The sequence below is a fragment of the Belonocnema kinseyi genome, chromosome 3, assembly GCF_010883055.1.
Source record: "Belonocnema kinseyi isolate 2016_QV_RU_SX_M_011 chromosome 3, B_treatae_v1, whole genome shotgun sequence".
Taxonomy (NCBI): domain Eukaryota; kingdom Metazoa; phylum Arthropoda; class Insecta; order Hymenoptera; family Cynipidae; genus Belonocnema; species Belonocnema kinseyi.
The window spans coordinates 120,718,097-120,734,960 of NC_046659.1; the positions used below are offsets into that span (position 1 = coordinate 120,718,097).

Below are 16,864 nucleotides of genomic sequence, written 5' to 3' on the forward strand. Positions count from 1 at the left end.
CTTTAAGCAAGCCAAATTTGAAATTTTATAAAAATGCTTGATAGATTAAGCAATATTTGGAATTTATTGTTTCTGACTTTGTTCTATAAAGATTTTTTTCTAAATGCACCAACGCCCAGTATTGAAGATTTTAACAATTATTGCAATAGAATAAAAGTGTTATTTTTAATAATGTGAATAAATCAAATGTTTTTCAATTTTTATTTGAATGCTCTATTAATAAATAGGTCAACTGATACGTTTCCACACAAGAAATATTCGTTATTTACACATTTAAAGCTTTCACTTTCTTTATCATTGTCATACATACAGCAAGGTAAAGATTAAATTTGTAAATAATTTAGATTTTTCCACAATGGAGCAATATCTTGTAACAATATTGGTATAGAAATGATATATCCTGTTGAAGAGTTCAAGAGTTTAACAGATTACCTTCTCATTGTTTTGTTAAAATAGAAAAATTTACACAATCGCATTCTTACTATTAAATTTTTAAAGTTCAACTTCTATAAAAAGAATAACTTTTTAACAAACCTGTCGAATTAATAAATAAAAAAGCTTGTGTAGAATTCGGTTTTCTTTTTTAAAAATTAATTTGTTTAGCTGAAAATTTTCCTCTGACATGTAAAGTATAAAATTTTATTAAATTAAAGATTCGTGTATTTTATTAAAAAATCATTTTAACTATTTGAAAATTTAAATATACAGTTTGTTTAAAATCCATTGTTTTGTTACAAACTTAAATAGTGTATTAAAAATTCATAATTTTGTTAGAAAAATCAATCATTTGTTTCAGTTGTATTTTTTGATAGAAGATTATTAATTTCAGCACAAAATTTATTTATTTAATTTAAAATTGAACTGTTCTATTTGAAATTCATCTTGTCTTTTTTGAATTTTCAACTCTTTTTAATTACAAATTTGTTTTTCTTGTTTAAAAATTAAATGTTTGAAATTAAAATAATACTACTGTTTATGATGAAAATTTATCTTTTTAATTTAAAATCTTGTATTTTGTTGCTGCAAATATAACTATTTCATTGAAAATTCATCTTTGTATTAGAGAAATCAACCATATGGATCAAATGTGTTATTCTCAATAATGATTAATAATTTCAGATGAAAATGTATTTCTTGCGTTAAAAATGTACCTATTGTTTCAAAATTGGTTTTTTTTTGTCGAAAATTCGACTATTTTTAAAAAATCGGTTTCCTTATTTGAAAATTAATTTTTCCAACTGAAAATTTTATGATTACAGTTTACGGACCATACGTAAATTACGTGACGGATTACAGGCCCTCGCCGAGAAACCCCCTCTCCCGCCCACCCTCCTTGTGATGCTCCGTAACAAAAATTTTGTTTTATTCAAGACAATACATGTATTGCAGGGTGAAAACATCATTTTCCAAAATTCCCTTAATTTCCCTTAAACATTTGCTCATTTTCCCTGAAAATATTCCAGATACAAATCTAAAACATTCAAGTTTATTTATTTATTGGAAAAAGACTTTGCTACCATAAAAGATGGTTTTAACTGAATTATTTAATTTTCTATAAAGTCATTCAATCTTCAACAAAAAATTTGAATTGATATTTAAACCAAAAGAAATGAAATTTTATTTTGAGAATAAATAAATTTGAAAACCAAAAAGACGAATTTACAATAAATAAAAATTTCTTAAACATTCAAAGAAAAAAATTACCACCTAAATTGTTGAATCTTTAAGCAAAAAACGAATTTTCCCTCCATAAATTGAATTTTCAATAAGACAGTTAAATTCTTAATTAAGAGGATGAATTTTCAATTCAAAATATAAATCTTCAAAGACAAATATTTTTCAAAAAAATAATTCAACCAAAATTGTTAAACAAAATTGTTGAATCCTCAAGCAAAGGAGATTCATTTTTAGTGAAACAGTTACATGTTTATATATAAATATCAAATTTCTACTAAAACAGATGAATTTTTAAACCAAAAATAAAAACACTGAACAAGAAAATTGACTTTTTATACAAAAAAGATATCAGTTTGACCCTTGAACTGCAAAATATCAGCCTTAAACCAAAAGTAAATTTTCCACGAAATAGTTGAATTTTCAACCAAATACTTACATTCTTATTCAAAAAAGATGTAATTTCTGTTAAAACAAATCAATCCTTTAACTAAAGGTCTATTTAAAAAAAACGGTTAAACTTTTAACCCACTAAATGAACTTTAAAAAAAAATAGAATGAATCAATTTTCAGTTAGAGGTGTAAGTTTTTTAAGCAAAGAATATGAATTTTTAATGAAATGGTTAAATTTTCAACCAAACACATAATTATTCTACCAAAATGATAAACTGCCTATAAAAAATATTTGTGAAGAAAATTTAGTTAAAGTTTTAGTTTAAAACAATTAATTTGCACGCTAAAAAAAGTAATTTTCAACCAAATAAATTAATTTTCGAACAAAATTATTTTTGTATCAAAAAAATATATATTTCAAACAAAACAGATGAATTAGCAATTGAAAAAGATAAATTTAGAGAAAAAAATTATATCTTGACTTCCAGCTAAAGAAATAAGTTTTCAATGAAATAAAATAAGTTTTTAACGAAGCAGTTAAATTTTCAACCAAGCAAGTGAATTTTCTTCTAAAAAGATTAAATACCTATAAAAAGAAAGAATAATTTTCTGACAAAAATTAATAATTGTTAACAAAATACAATAATTTTCTACTGAATATTTTAATTTTTAATAAAACTTGAAACCTCTAATAGTTTAATTTCCAACGAATAAAGTGAAATAGTCACCGCAAAAGACAAAGTTTCAACAAAATACAGGAATTTTAAAACAATTAGTAAAATTTTCTCCTAACAAATATCGATGTTCAAACAAACATAGATTTATTGAAAAACGATACAAGGTACGGAAAAAACCGACTAGGCAAAAGTTCTTTACCTAAAAAGTGTCTACAGATTTGCTACTAATAATTATAGATAGGACAAAACAGCTCAGGAAACAACTTTATTTGCAGAATAATGTCATTTCTTAACGTGTAGATTTGTATCAGATAATTTAACTTAGTAAATAAAAAATCTGATTATTTCTCCCCCCAAAAAATTATTCCTCATAATATGTGTATAGTAATATTATACTTACTAAAATTCGGAATGTTCGGGATTCTTTTAAGTCTGATAAGCTATTTCTATACAAATTAATTTTTTAATTTTCTTAAGCTCATTATGCCTAAAAAGATAATTCTATACGTATAACACACAGCGAATTTATTTCGCAAAAAGGTGAATATTTTTTCTTTTTAATTTTATTGACAATATTCTACAGTTCCGTGAAACTAGTAAGCTATTTTAATGTCAATAAAATGTAAGATCAAATTTTCCAGGAAAATAGGACAAAAATTTTATATTTTTTATCCTAAATAAATATTGCTGACAAAGCTGAATGTTAGGTGTTAACAAATTTCTGCAGATTTGTAGGTTTGATTTAAAATATACCTGATGATTAAAGCTAAAAAGGGAAATATTTTTCTAAAAAATTAGTTTTTTTTACATTTCTTTGAAAAATGAACTAAAAACTAATAAAAAATTAATAATGTCATTCCCTGTGCCTATGAGGAAAGGTTGTTAAGCATGATGTGTCAAATTCATTTTGGTCTATCGAGACAACAAAGAAAATTTGTTATAATTTATTTTATTTATATGTGTCAGAAATAATAATTTATTAATTTAATCAAGTCGTTTTAAAATTATTAAATAGTTTTGTAATTAAAAAGTTTCTTATTCTCGAATCTTAAATTGTTTACGCTTTTAATATTAGAAAATCAAAAACAACGAAAGTGAATATGCTTTTTAACTGTATTTTATGCACACAAACAACTCAATTTTTGTTTTTGGCCTATTTTAAAGTTTCAGAAAATTGCAATCTCATTATTTTGATTAAAGTCCAATCTCGCAAGAAGTTTGGACTTTTTTTAACTTACTGAATTCTCAAGTTTTTCACTCTTATGGACTTTTTTAAAATTAAAATTTTCAGCCCTAAATAAATTCTCATATTTTCATAAAATTAGTACTCATGCAATGTGCAATTACTAAATAATAATAATAATACTAAAATAAATAAATGAAATAAATGAGAATATTTAATTTATAAAATCGATATTTTTCATAATAAGTTGTTAGATTAGTTTCCATGCTGATCTTTATGATTCTTTTCATTGTTTTTAAACCATCTTTTAAATTTCTTATTTATTGTTTTTAGTTTTGAAATTGGTGCTTTTAAATTGAAAATTTAGTATCATATTTTTGGATGGAAATTCATCTCGTAAAGAAATATCTTAATCGTAATATTTTCGAAGAAATCCTGAAATTTTACAAAGGTTTTGAAATTTTTTAAAATTACCCGAAAATTTTCCTGATTTTTATCGACATGTGTAGAAATATTTGGGAATGTTTAACAATCTTCAGAAATTTACATTTTGTTTTGAATTTTCGTGAATCTATTCAAATTATAAATTATTTTTTTTCGTCATTCTTAAAACATTTAAACCTAGTAAATATATTCTCAAATTTTTTAATTTTTCAAAAATTTTCAAAAAATGCTTTTTGAATAAAAAAAAAATAATAATAAAAAATCTTTTTGAATATCATCTTAAAATTCATTTTTTTAAGAAGAAATTAGCATTAATTTTTCCTGGGATTTTAAGCAAATTTTTTATTATTTTGAAACTTTTAAAAATCATAAAAGATTTTATTTCTAAATAACCATTAATGTTGGCAGTAGAAGGTTGGCTAACGAATTCAACACTTAATCAGATTGTCGATAATTGACGAAAGCTGGATAGGGCTAAAATTACATGAATATAAGACATTATATCTAAATGATGGGCATGTAAAAATTGTATACTGACTTACTTGTTGGCTCAAATTCGTCATCTGGTTGGCTCGAAGAAGAACGCTTGAACATCTTGAAAAATTTGTTAAGTCTAGGCTTTTCTATCTCCGAACCTAATTCTATAAAAACAAATAGAAATGGACGAATTTTTATTTCTTAATATTTGCACTCAGAAAAACTTGCTACAATCTCCATGATTAAGCGTCTGGATTCCATAATATCCTAAGCGCTCGGAATCAAGGGGTATTGAGGGAGCGCTAAGGACATTATTAAATTCAGACGCTCAATTGATGGGTCGGAAAGCAGAACCGAACGGGCGCTCGAGGAGTAGCCAGGAATCGGAAAGATGCGCAGTAAACGCGACGAAAGAGGTAACGGATTTCTTTTTCTCCTTCGTTTTATTTTCTGAATGTCATCCCCACTCCTGGCTACTGCTTGAGCGCCCGTTCGGTTCTACTTTCCGACCCATAAATTGAGCGTCTGAATTCCATAACGTCCTTAGCGCTCAGAAGCATGTGGTATTGAGAGAGCGCTAAGAACGTTATGGAATTCTGGCCCTCAATTGAAGGCTCGGAGAGCAAAAGCGAACGAGCGCTCAAGCGTGGAAAACGCGTTGAAAGAGAGAACGGATTTCGTTCTCTCTTTCGCCCCGTTTTCTGCGCGTCCTTCCCACTTCTGGCCACTGCTCGAGCGCCCTTTTGATTCTGCTTTCAATGCCTTTAATTGAGCGTCGAAATTCCATAATATCCTAAGCGCCTTGAATCACGGAGTATCAAGAGCTAGCAGTAAGGACGCAATGGAATTCAGACGCTCAATTGAAGGCTCGGAAAGCAAAATCAAACGAGCGCTAGAGCGCAGAAAAGGCGACAAAAGAGCGAATGGATTCCTTGCTCTATTTCGTTGCATTTTCTGCGCGTCCTTCACACTTGTGGCAACTGCTCGAGCGCTTATTTGATTCTGCTTTCCAAGCCATCAATTATAATCTGAAGTCAAGGAAAAAAATGGGGCTCGGAAATCCCGCCAGTTGAAAAGTGATGCAAACAATAAAGGAAAGATGGAAGTGTGTCAAAGTGCAGAGAGTATAGGAAAAAACCTTTAGAACAAGAGATAACTTATCACGTTCGTCGAATAAAACTAGAAAGAATAAAACAGGAGAATATCAATTTAGGTCCACCAGGCGAACCAAATTCGAAAGACAATTTTTCGGTAAAGCTATCAAAATTAGGCGAGTTCTCAACTATTGATAGGGAGAAATACTAGACGGAGAATTCATAGACCACAAAGAGACGACGGAAGAAAGAACAAATTTAAAGCAGAAATTAATAGATGCCAACTAGAGTGGTTAGGAACTAAAAAAGATTTGGAAAAATAATAACACAAATAGAAAGAGTGATTATTTTCAAGAACAGAGAATAGAAAAATGAGCGGACTGTATGCTTATACTTAATACAGTGCGAAATAATGTGTTGAATAACGCTAAGAATGTGTTACAAAATTTTCACTTGTTATTTGGTTTCCAGATAAAATTTTACAATACTTACCAATAGAATTATGAATAACAGCCAAATTGCTGACCAGAAAATAAGGAACCCTCATTTTTTTCAAAATATGGATAATCAGTTTTCTAATGTCACTATACTCTGAGATATGTGAGCTTTTCCGCTTCCCGAACATAAATTGTAAACGTGTTATTTGTTCGGCTTAGTCACATGCATGATTTTAGGCCACATTACATTGTTTATTTATTTCACAATCTTTCAAATGTTTCTTATTGAATTGTGTTTTTCAAAAAACTGGTTTTAAAAACAAATGCTCAAGGAAATGAATTTGTTCAAAATAATTGCACAAAAATAGTTGAAATAAGATAAATGTGTTTTCAAACAACATTTTGAAACGGTAAATTCCACAGATATATGAAAATTGAAAAAAAAGAGGGAGAAAATTAAAAAGACATCCGAGCCAACTCTGGCCTCTTTACTGATTTTTTATATTTAATATTTCTGAGAAGTAAGTGTGTCTTTAAAAAAAAATTAACTTTGATTAACATCTCAATCCAAAAATCTTGAGAATTTATTTGATGGTTAATCGATTTGAAATATTTGATGAAATCAAAATCCAGAAAGCTTAAATTTCAAGCTGTGACAAAAACTTATCTTTTTCTAATTCATTCCTTAAATACTGTAAAAATCTCTATTATCTATTTATTTTCTTTTTTTGATAATTGAAAAAAGTGCGGATCCTATTAGCAAAAATAAAATGTTGTCATTAATCATTTTATTGCAACTTGTGTCGTTCTTTCATAACTTTAATATATTTATTTTCAATGTCGTTTTTTACAATTTAAACTGAAAATACGTATCCCAGTGTGAATTGGTTCACGATTAATATAAAAATACGCGTCATATCAAAACATCATCACAGCTAATTTGTAGATCTTTTTTGGCTGCGTGCATCTTGTCGATTAATCTTTTGTCGTATCCTGCATTGTTTGGAAGCAAAATTAAGGTTTTTATTACTTGTTGTGCAATCCAAATTTGAATTTTTGGTTTTGCAAAAAAAAATCCAAAAATTTTTATGAAGTCTTGTTGGGTGTTCAAAATGTAACCTTTTTCTGACTTTCATTTTTTTTTATTGTCTATTGTTTCGCTTAAAATGTTCATTTTCGTTTATTTTTTGGAATATTATAAGGGCTATAACTCCGGTAATTTTTTTTATTGAAAGAAGTCATAAGAATAAACTATTTTTCTTTTTGGTTACTTATAATAACCATGCGTAGGTTTTTTGAATCTTGAAAAAAGTGGTCTCAAACATTTTCAAAATGTGCTCAGTTTTTTTAATTTTTATTAAAAGTGCTTGCATAAATGCCTGGGTCAAATTTTACACATATCTAATACCTTTTTATGATGAAAGTGTCAATATGTAGGTTAAAATTTTGGTCGAGTTTATAAAAATATATTTTTCATATATGAATGAATGTCACAAATTCAACGAAAAATATAATTCCTACATGATATTTAAACAGAAAAGATTTGAAGACTGAATAAAAAAAAAGTTGAATTGATACCAAAAAATACAAATTTTAAACAAAAATAGCTGAACGTCCAACAACAATAAAAGTAATTTCTAGCAATTGCATTTTAAATTTTAAAAATTCAGTTATTTTTTAAAAGAGGCGAATTTTCTACAAAACGGTTTGATTTTTAAACACAAAAATATGAATTTCTAACGAAATCAATTAATTTTCTACCGAAAAATACGAATTTTCAACAAAACCGTGACATTGTCAACCGAAGAAATGATTTTTGTAACTAAAACCTTAATTGTTTAGTAAAAAAATGCATTTTTAATAAAATAGTTTAATCCTCAACTAAAGTAGATAAAATTTTAATACCTTATAGCCCTATACAAAAAATATGAAATTATCAGGGAATTTTTATATAATGGAAAAACCTGGAAATATCAGGGTATATTTTTGAGAGCAAGATTAATTTTTCAACAAAATTGAAATATAAAATTGAATAGCAATGATTACTCTTATTTTTTAAATAGCTTCATATTACTATAATTAGCAATATTGTTGAAAATTTTTGTTTTGTTTGAAATTAATTGTTTTAACTGAAAATGTAATGGTTGTATTTTTAATATTTTCTTCGAAACTTTTTCTTTTGGCAGAAAAGTACCCAAACTTTATTTGTTTAACATTCTTTTTTTCAATAATATTTTATTTTTTTTACTGAAAATTTTACTATTCTTATTGTTAAACTTTTTTGTTCAACCTTTTGATTCAAAATTTAACTTTTCCAGTTAAAGCTCCATAATTGATTTATTTCGGTTGAAAATTCATTACTTTGTTTGAAAATCTAACTATTGCATTATTTATTGAAAATATGACTCTTCCAATTGAAAATTCGTCATTTTAGTTGTAAATTCATCAGTTTGGTTGAAAATCAATTCTTTAAACTGACAATTTTCCTATTTTATTTTTGGTTCAAAATTTAATTCAACTATTTACTTTAAAAAAATTTTTTAGTTGAAAAGTTAAATATTTTTTTGAAAATTCATGTCGTTTATTTAAAAATTGGTTTCTTGGTAAAAAATTAATCTTCTTGTTTGAAAATTTAGCTTTTTAGTTGAAAATTAAACTTTTTGGTTGAAGATTCAAGTATTTCAGTTGAATATTCACGCCCTTGTTAAAATTCCATCGCTTTGGTTAAAAATTTAACTATTTTGTTGAAAATATTCGTTTGATTTTCAGTTTAAAATTCATTTTTCAAATTAGGAATTTAACTATTTCATATTTTGTTTGAAATTCATCTTTCTGTTTAAAAATAAAATTGCTTGTTTGAAATTTAGGATCTTTTGTTAAAAGTTGATGTTTACGATTATAAATTTATATTTATTTCAGTTAAATCATTATTCATTGTAAATAATTTGAAATACATTATACAGTAATCAGAATTTTAATTTAAACATTGAAATAAATCTAAAACCTTTTTATTCTAAAAGTTTTAAGGAAACTTTCCATATTATTTCCAGATTTTTTCAATGAAATAGTAAACAAAAAATGTTTGTTAAGATATCTACTTATTTATAACTAAAAAGAATCTCTTTAACCTCTGCAAATTATCATCAAAAGTTTTAATTTTTAATAAAGTAGAAGCCAACTTGGATTCTATGATTAGCTTCTTGAACTGACAAAATTAAATTTTTTTTCTCAAATTGCTAGAGTTCTCAGTTCCATTGATTCATTAGTATTAATTTATCATTTTCTTCAGTCAAACTTATATTTCTCATAAACCTGAAGTTTGCACTCTTTTTTTGAATAGCAAAACAAAATACAACCTCCATCCAATCAAGAATGCGGGTGCCCTAGCAACAATATTTTCAAATTGTTTCTAGTAATTTCTAGACGGTTCGAGAAATAATCGAAAATGCTGCCATTTACTTTTTAATGATTAGACAAGTAGCGAAAGCGCGCTACGCGCACATGCATGTTCTTGGCCATTTTTTTGTGGATTAGCAATAAAAAATTGTAATCGAAAACTGTATTTAAAAATAGGAAATTAATTGTAAACAATTTTTCCGAACTCTTGAGAATCGTAATGTGTTACAAATGTTCGTAAATAAAAAATTTACGAAAATGTTGGCTATTAACAAATAACGGATCTTTTCTTTTGTTTATCAAAACTTTTTACATTTTTAGGAAGAAGAATTTTACTTTCATAACATTAAAAAGTTGATCAATCAACAACAAAATATTTAAGATGGTTTATAGAGATCCTCATATTTATTTTAAATATATGCTTTTCTTAGCGAAATAAAGTCTTATTATTATTTTATTAAATTATTGAATATATTATCTGGGTAACATAAATGATATTTGAACCTAACAGATATTAATCTTAAACAAAAATATTTTAATTTTTGCAAAAAAAATAAGAAGTTGTAACATAATAGCTGAATATTGTACTTGAAACTAAAAAGTATTGTTAACAGGTGCATTGTAAAGTAAAAAATAATTTTTACTTATAAGAGACGAATTTTCTACAAGAAAGTTTAATTTTTTAACACAAAAATATGATTTTTGAACCAAGCAGATAAATTTCTCACCAAAAATATCGATTTCCTAAAAAAAAGATGAATTTTAAATAGAATAGTAGAATTGTCAATCGAAACAGATAAATTTTCGAACCTAAATGACGAAGTTTCGAGAAAAAAGGTAAATTTTAAAAAAAAGTTTTTCAGTCAAAGAAAATTAAAATTTTGTTTCAAATTATCATTTCAGGGGATAAATGATTTAGAATATGAAATTAAAATTAAAAATAGTGATTTCTTTTCTAGGTTCATCTTTTTATTTCTTTTTAAAGTTTCGAAAATATAATTTTCGTAAGATTCTTAAGAAAAACCAAATAATAGATTTTTTACGATTTTATATTTATCAAAAAATAATAATTTCTTTTTTTATTTTACGTTTTCATATTTTATCGATAAAGCAGTTTTTCGAAACGAAAGGACATTACAAATTTTCTCAGGAATCTCAAAAGTTTATTTATTTTCTTGAAGCTTTTCAAACTTCTTAAAAAGTTTGGAAAATTTGGTCAAAATCATAAAAAATTTAAATCTCTTTTTGAATTTTTATCAATCCTTTTAAATTTAAAATTATTTTATAATTTCCAAAATATGTTAAAATTATTTTTTTAATCTTTTTAACCCATTAAATCATTTTGAATCATTTTGAAACTACTAAATTCCTTATTATATTATTTTAATTCTGTATACATCTTTGCAATCACGCTAATTAAAAAATGTGGCTTTAAAATCGTCTACATTCTTTTTCGAAATTTTAGAAAATGATTTTAGATGTTTTAAAAATTTTTTATGAATTTCCTCTTAAATTTAATTAAAGCAACAAAGTATTAGTTTGAATTATCCTAGAAATAAAACAAACATTTTATCGTGAAAACTGCCCAAATCTTTCAGAAGCATCCAAAGTCTTATTTCAAAATAATAAAAAATGTACGCTTTTTCTAACTTTTTAGAAAAGTTTTCATGTTTAAAATTAATTTTGCATCTTTTTAAAATTTCTCAATATATCTCAAACTTTATCGAATTTTTTTCTAAATTATTTGAGTATATTTTTTATATAACCTTACATTTCTTATAAGTCTGAAGTTTTCAGACTTTTTATTTTAAATGGGAAAAAGAACTGACAGCTTCATCTAATCATAAACGCGGGTTTATCGACAACAATAGTTTCAAATTGTTTCGAGTAATTTCGAGGTGGTTCCAGAAATAATCGAAAATGGTGCCATGCGCTTTTTATTAATTGGATTGAGCAAGAAGTAAAAACGCGCTACGAGCGCACATGCATGTTTATATAAATCTCGAGAGAAATGTTTAATTTTGTAGATAAAAAAAAAATTAATCAAAAACTTTAATAAAAAATTGGAAATAAATTGAACCAATTAATTATTGTATTTCAAAGTGTTGACGACCTTTTTTAACTGATTATTATTATTAAATTATTGAATATATTATTTAGATAACCTAAATCATGCTTAAATTTTTTAACATGAAAATATGAACTTTAAACGAAATAGTTCCATTTTCTACCAAAAAATTCGAACCTTTAATAAAATAGTTACATTGACAACCAAAGAAATGAATTTTTAGTGCAAAAAAACTCATCTGAAACAAAGTAGTTGAATACTCTACCAAAAAAATTAATTTTCAATCAGTTGCATTTTTCATCGCGAAATACTAATTTTTAACAAAATATAATAATCATTAACAAAACCAGATCAATTTTCGAACAAAAATACAAACTTTTGCAACCAAATAGTTCAAATTTTACCTAAAAAAGATTTTTGAGCCATGAAAGAAAAAAAATTCACGTAAATTATTATTTTTGTGGGAATACATAATTTAAAATACAATATAAACATTTCAAATAAATATTTCTGTTTTAAGTTTGTTTGTTTGTTTCTTAAAGGTTAAAAATATGACTTTTTAGGAAAAACTGAAGTCATTTTGTAAAATATTTAGTACTTTCAGAAGTTTGGGAAATAAATATCATAAAATGACTCGAAATATTCATAAAACTTTTTAAACATTCTAAAATTACGAAAATTGACCTCAAATCGTTCAGATATTTTGGAAATTTGCAGAAATATTTTGGAATTATTATAATATTTGAAAATTTCTGATCAAAAATCAATTTTTGAAATTAAGAAGTTATCATAAATTTACCCAGGAATCTCAAGAAAGCTTTTTATTTTCTTGAAACTTTTCAAACTTCTTAAAAAACATCAAAATCTTTTTCCAAATTCTCAAAAACGTACATTTTGAGAAATTTTTCAATTAATTTGTTAATATCTTCCAAAATCTGTTATCACGATTTTAGAAATGTTTTGTAATCTTTTGAAAAGTTTTTAAATATTCTCTTGAAATTAATTTTTCAACAAAAAAATTTTTAAAATATACATTTTTTGACATTTGTTTGAATTACTTCAAATTTCGATGTAATTTTTAATCTTTTAAAAATTCGAGATATCTTAAACTTACTTGAATTTTTTATGAATCTTTCTAATCTTGCTAATGGAAAGATTTTGCTTAAAAATATTTCCCGTGCTATTTCGAAATTTGAGAAACAAATTAAAAATCTTTTTAAACCTTTGTGAAGTTTGTCTTGAAATTTATTTTCAAAAAGAAAAATCAGCTTATATTTTCCCAGGAATTTTAAGAAATTTTTTTATTATATTGAAACCTTTTAAAACTCTTAAAAGACTTCTTTATCTTCGAAATGTTCAAAAATTCAATAATTACATTTTGCATATCAAAACGCTGGACACTTTTTATACATGGATTATTATTATTAAATATAATATTTAGATAACCTTACATTCTGCATAAACCGGAAGTTTTCAGACTTTTTATTTTAAACGGAAAAAAGACCCGACCGCTTCATCGAATCAGAAACGCGGCTTTCCCGACAACTATAATTTCTAAATTGTTTCAAGTAAATTCGAGACGGTTCGAGAAACAATCGAAAATCCCGCTATGTGTTTTTTGATAATTAAATTGTACAAGGCGGTGAATGCATAAAAGACAAACTTTTTAGATTATAAACTATAGTTTATTAGATTAAAAATAAGAACAAGAATTTTACAAGCATTGTTTAACAAGTTATAAATTTCGTATAAGTCATCCTCCTTCCTAAAGAGGCAAATTAATTAAATTCAAATAGGTTTTTGTTGTCCTCGTTTTTAACTAAAAGGTTCTTCCTTAACCATATGGTAGAACGCACACAAATTTATTTTTTATTGATTAATCATACATTTTTTGATACATTAGGATTCACAGCGGAAATTTTTTTTCGCTAATTATTACTGTTTCTGAATGGATCATACAGGGTGGTTAACACATTAAAACACAAACATCTGAGATTATAAAGCTATAGTTTATTTCAAGAAAAAGAATAAGATATAATTCGCAAGAATTTGTTGAATTTTTACAAATTTCGTATACGTCATCGTCCGTCCTTAAAAGATGAATTGATTAAATCTGAAGAGGTTTCGGGTGTCTTTGTTCAGTAGTGGATGGATCTTCCGTAAGCGTATGGCAGTGGTGCAGAATATGCTGAATATGCTGATGGTGCATATCCATAATGAGCTGCGTAAGCGGCAGGTGCATAAGCTGCTGGTGCAGAATATGCCAATCCAGAGTAGCCAGGATATCCCAAAGTGGCTGGAACACCAGAATAACTGGTGACCAATGGGACACCCAGATGTCCAGGCTCAGCGTTGGCGAAAGCCAAAAGAACTGCGAGGATCACAAACTTGAACATGATTATGATTGTTTAATATTCAGGTTGCTGAATGAACTGTGAGTATCCTAAAAATCCGCCTCCTTTTATACCCAGAAAATTCCCTCTTTTTCCTTTGCGACAGATTTCGTGGGACGTTAACCGGCCATCACCTCTCTAATATTATGTTCCTTTTTTTACAATTGTAACTAATGAGATTGAATCTATGAAGGTAGGAGTGATTGACCTTATCTTTTTGATCCGAGGTTTTTTGTTCGAAAGGTCTTCTTACTACTTACTTGAGTAATTGACCTTAGCCTACTTGGAAAGACGAGTAAACAAATATGATTCGGATTTTATTTTCATTTATGACATTCAGATGGATTCGTATATGATAAATTATTAAGGATTTGAATTTTATGTAAAATTTATTTCTTATTCATAATTTTATCTCTCTTGCTATTGAGTGTCGAGATTAATAAAATAGAGATGGTTACTTTAAGATGTCGATTATTTTCTGTCAATCAGAAATCGAGAAGAAACCTTTGAAATAAGACAATCTTTGATGACCCTGAGTTTATAAATCTGTTTAAATGTAAATCGTTTGGAATTTTATAAAAATAAACTGATAATCATATCGTATCTAAGCAAGCTTTTTCGGTGTTTTTTAAGTTAGGCAAAATATAAGTTTTTAAACAATTACATTGTTATAAAACTTTGTGTAATTATCATAGATAAAACTATTAGTCAGAAAAGCCTAATTAGCAGTAAAACTATTTTTCGCCCTTTTTCGAGATTTGTAATGTTTGTCGTCGAAAATTATAAATTATAAACTCTATAAAAAAGTAATATCGTTAACTTACTCTCACGAAGACTTAGTAGTCGATAATTAATAAATTAACTATCAAATTCAGATAAAAGATGTAAAATTAAAACTGTTTATTTATTAAAATAATTTGTATCATCATTCTTTCCAATATTTAAAAAATTATATAGGAAGTAAAAATAAATATTTCGGCTCGTCGAATGCCTTTTCATCTCATCTGAACGGAAAATAAAAGTAGTTGACCTTGATCGTTTACTACGTTCAATCATGAATATCTGATGCTTTGTGGTCAAATGTGAATTTACCAATATTTTTATATCTCTTATTTAATTCCAGTTTTAACCCCCCACCCGCTCTTCCTTCCGTGAAAAAGTTTGATTTAATTTCTGTAATCTTCCTTATTTCTTCAAATGAATAATAACAAGAAAATATATTGTAACCTTAATAAAACGGACAGAACAATTATTTCGAAGTCATTTTTTTTCAATTTTAAGTTATCAAATTTATATATGGAGTATAACTCTAAAAAGGTCACCCAAGAATATTGATTTGATACTCAAGCTGTACTTAAGATACCGTTCCAAAAGTCAGATATCTGGAAAAAATACTTTTTCTATGATTTTAAGAATCAAAATATTATACGAGTAGCTGATGTAATTTCAAATAAAAAACATTATTTTGTATGGAAAATTTCAAAATTCACAACAAAAAATTATTTTTAACCATTTTTTTGCAATTGAATTTTTTTTTAACCTTACCAAATAAAAAAAAATGATTGATTTTTAATAAATGACGGCTAAGTTTTTCCAGGAAAAGATTATCAACAACTCTACTGTTTTCAGTTTTGTCAGAAAAAATTCAGTTGCAAAAAACATGGTTAAAATTTATGTTTTTTTGGTAAATTTTAACATTTTTAATAAAAAATAATGTTTTTCGTTTGAAATGACATCAGTTATAAAATTTTTATTCTCAAAATCATAGAAAAACTACTTTTATCGGCTATCTGACTTTTGAAACAACTACCTTAACCAAGGAGTTCCTTTCACATCCCATTTAAAAGTAACAACAAAATTGTTTTGCACACATTAATAGAAAATAATTCATTCCTATTTTATACTTTTTTCTAAATTTTTCTTTATTCTAGAAAAATATTGATCTGAATAAAAAATGTTTTATTTAGAATTGATCAATATTATCGAAAATATATTACCTGTATTCATACTTTTTCCCCTAAATTTAACATTTTTTTAGGTAAGATGAAAAAATTATTTTTTAGACTTTCCTTGAAAAAATATATTGAATTTGGTAAAATACTTTCAAGAAAGTAAATGTTAAAAAGTGATGAAAATTGTGAGTATACACATTCTTTTTTTTTATTTATAAGAATTTCGCATTAATAAACTTTATTTTCCAACATTTTCAATTATTAAAAATATAAAAATATTCTCTAAACAAATTTCTGAATATCAAATTTAAAAACCTTACAAGAAATAATTAATAATTTTGAGTTGAAACCCTTTGAAATTTTCCAAAATATATACTGAAAGATTCTAAATTTAAAATGTTTCCAATCAAACAATTTCAGAATACGCAAAACTTTGACAGCAGGGTATTTTCAAACAGCTGAAAATTAAATTATATCAGATTAAAAGTTAAAAAATTAGGACACTTAAAGCTTTTGGATTTGAAAAATTTCAATTAAAACTTTAGAATTAAAAACTAAATTTAATGTTTCAAAGTAAAAGTTTCTGGAATTCTAGAATTGTATATTGTTATTCATAAAATCATTCAACTTCAATTCCAAAATTAAAACTCAATGAGGTATCAATTTAAGATAGCTT

At 25.8% G+C, this 16,864-nt stretch overlaps 1 protein-coding gene across 1 annotated transcript; it reads right to left on the reverse strand.

Annotated features, from left to right (window-relative positions):
* Positions 1 to 13,610: 13,610 nt before the first annotated feature.
* Positions 13,611 to 14,248, reverse strand: LOC117170092. The gene has a single exon (XM_033356615.1). It carries the CDS (start codon positions 14,237 to 14,239, stop codon positions 13,982 to 13,984), a length of 258 nt encoding a protein of 85 aa, XP_033212506.1. The 5' UTR covers positions 14,240 to 14,248; the 3' UTR covers positions 13,611 to 13,981.
* Between the last annotated feature and the right edge of the window lie 2,616 nt (positions 14,249 to 16,864).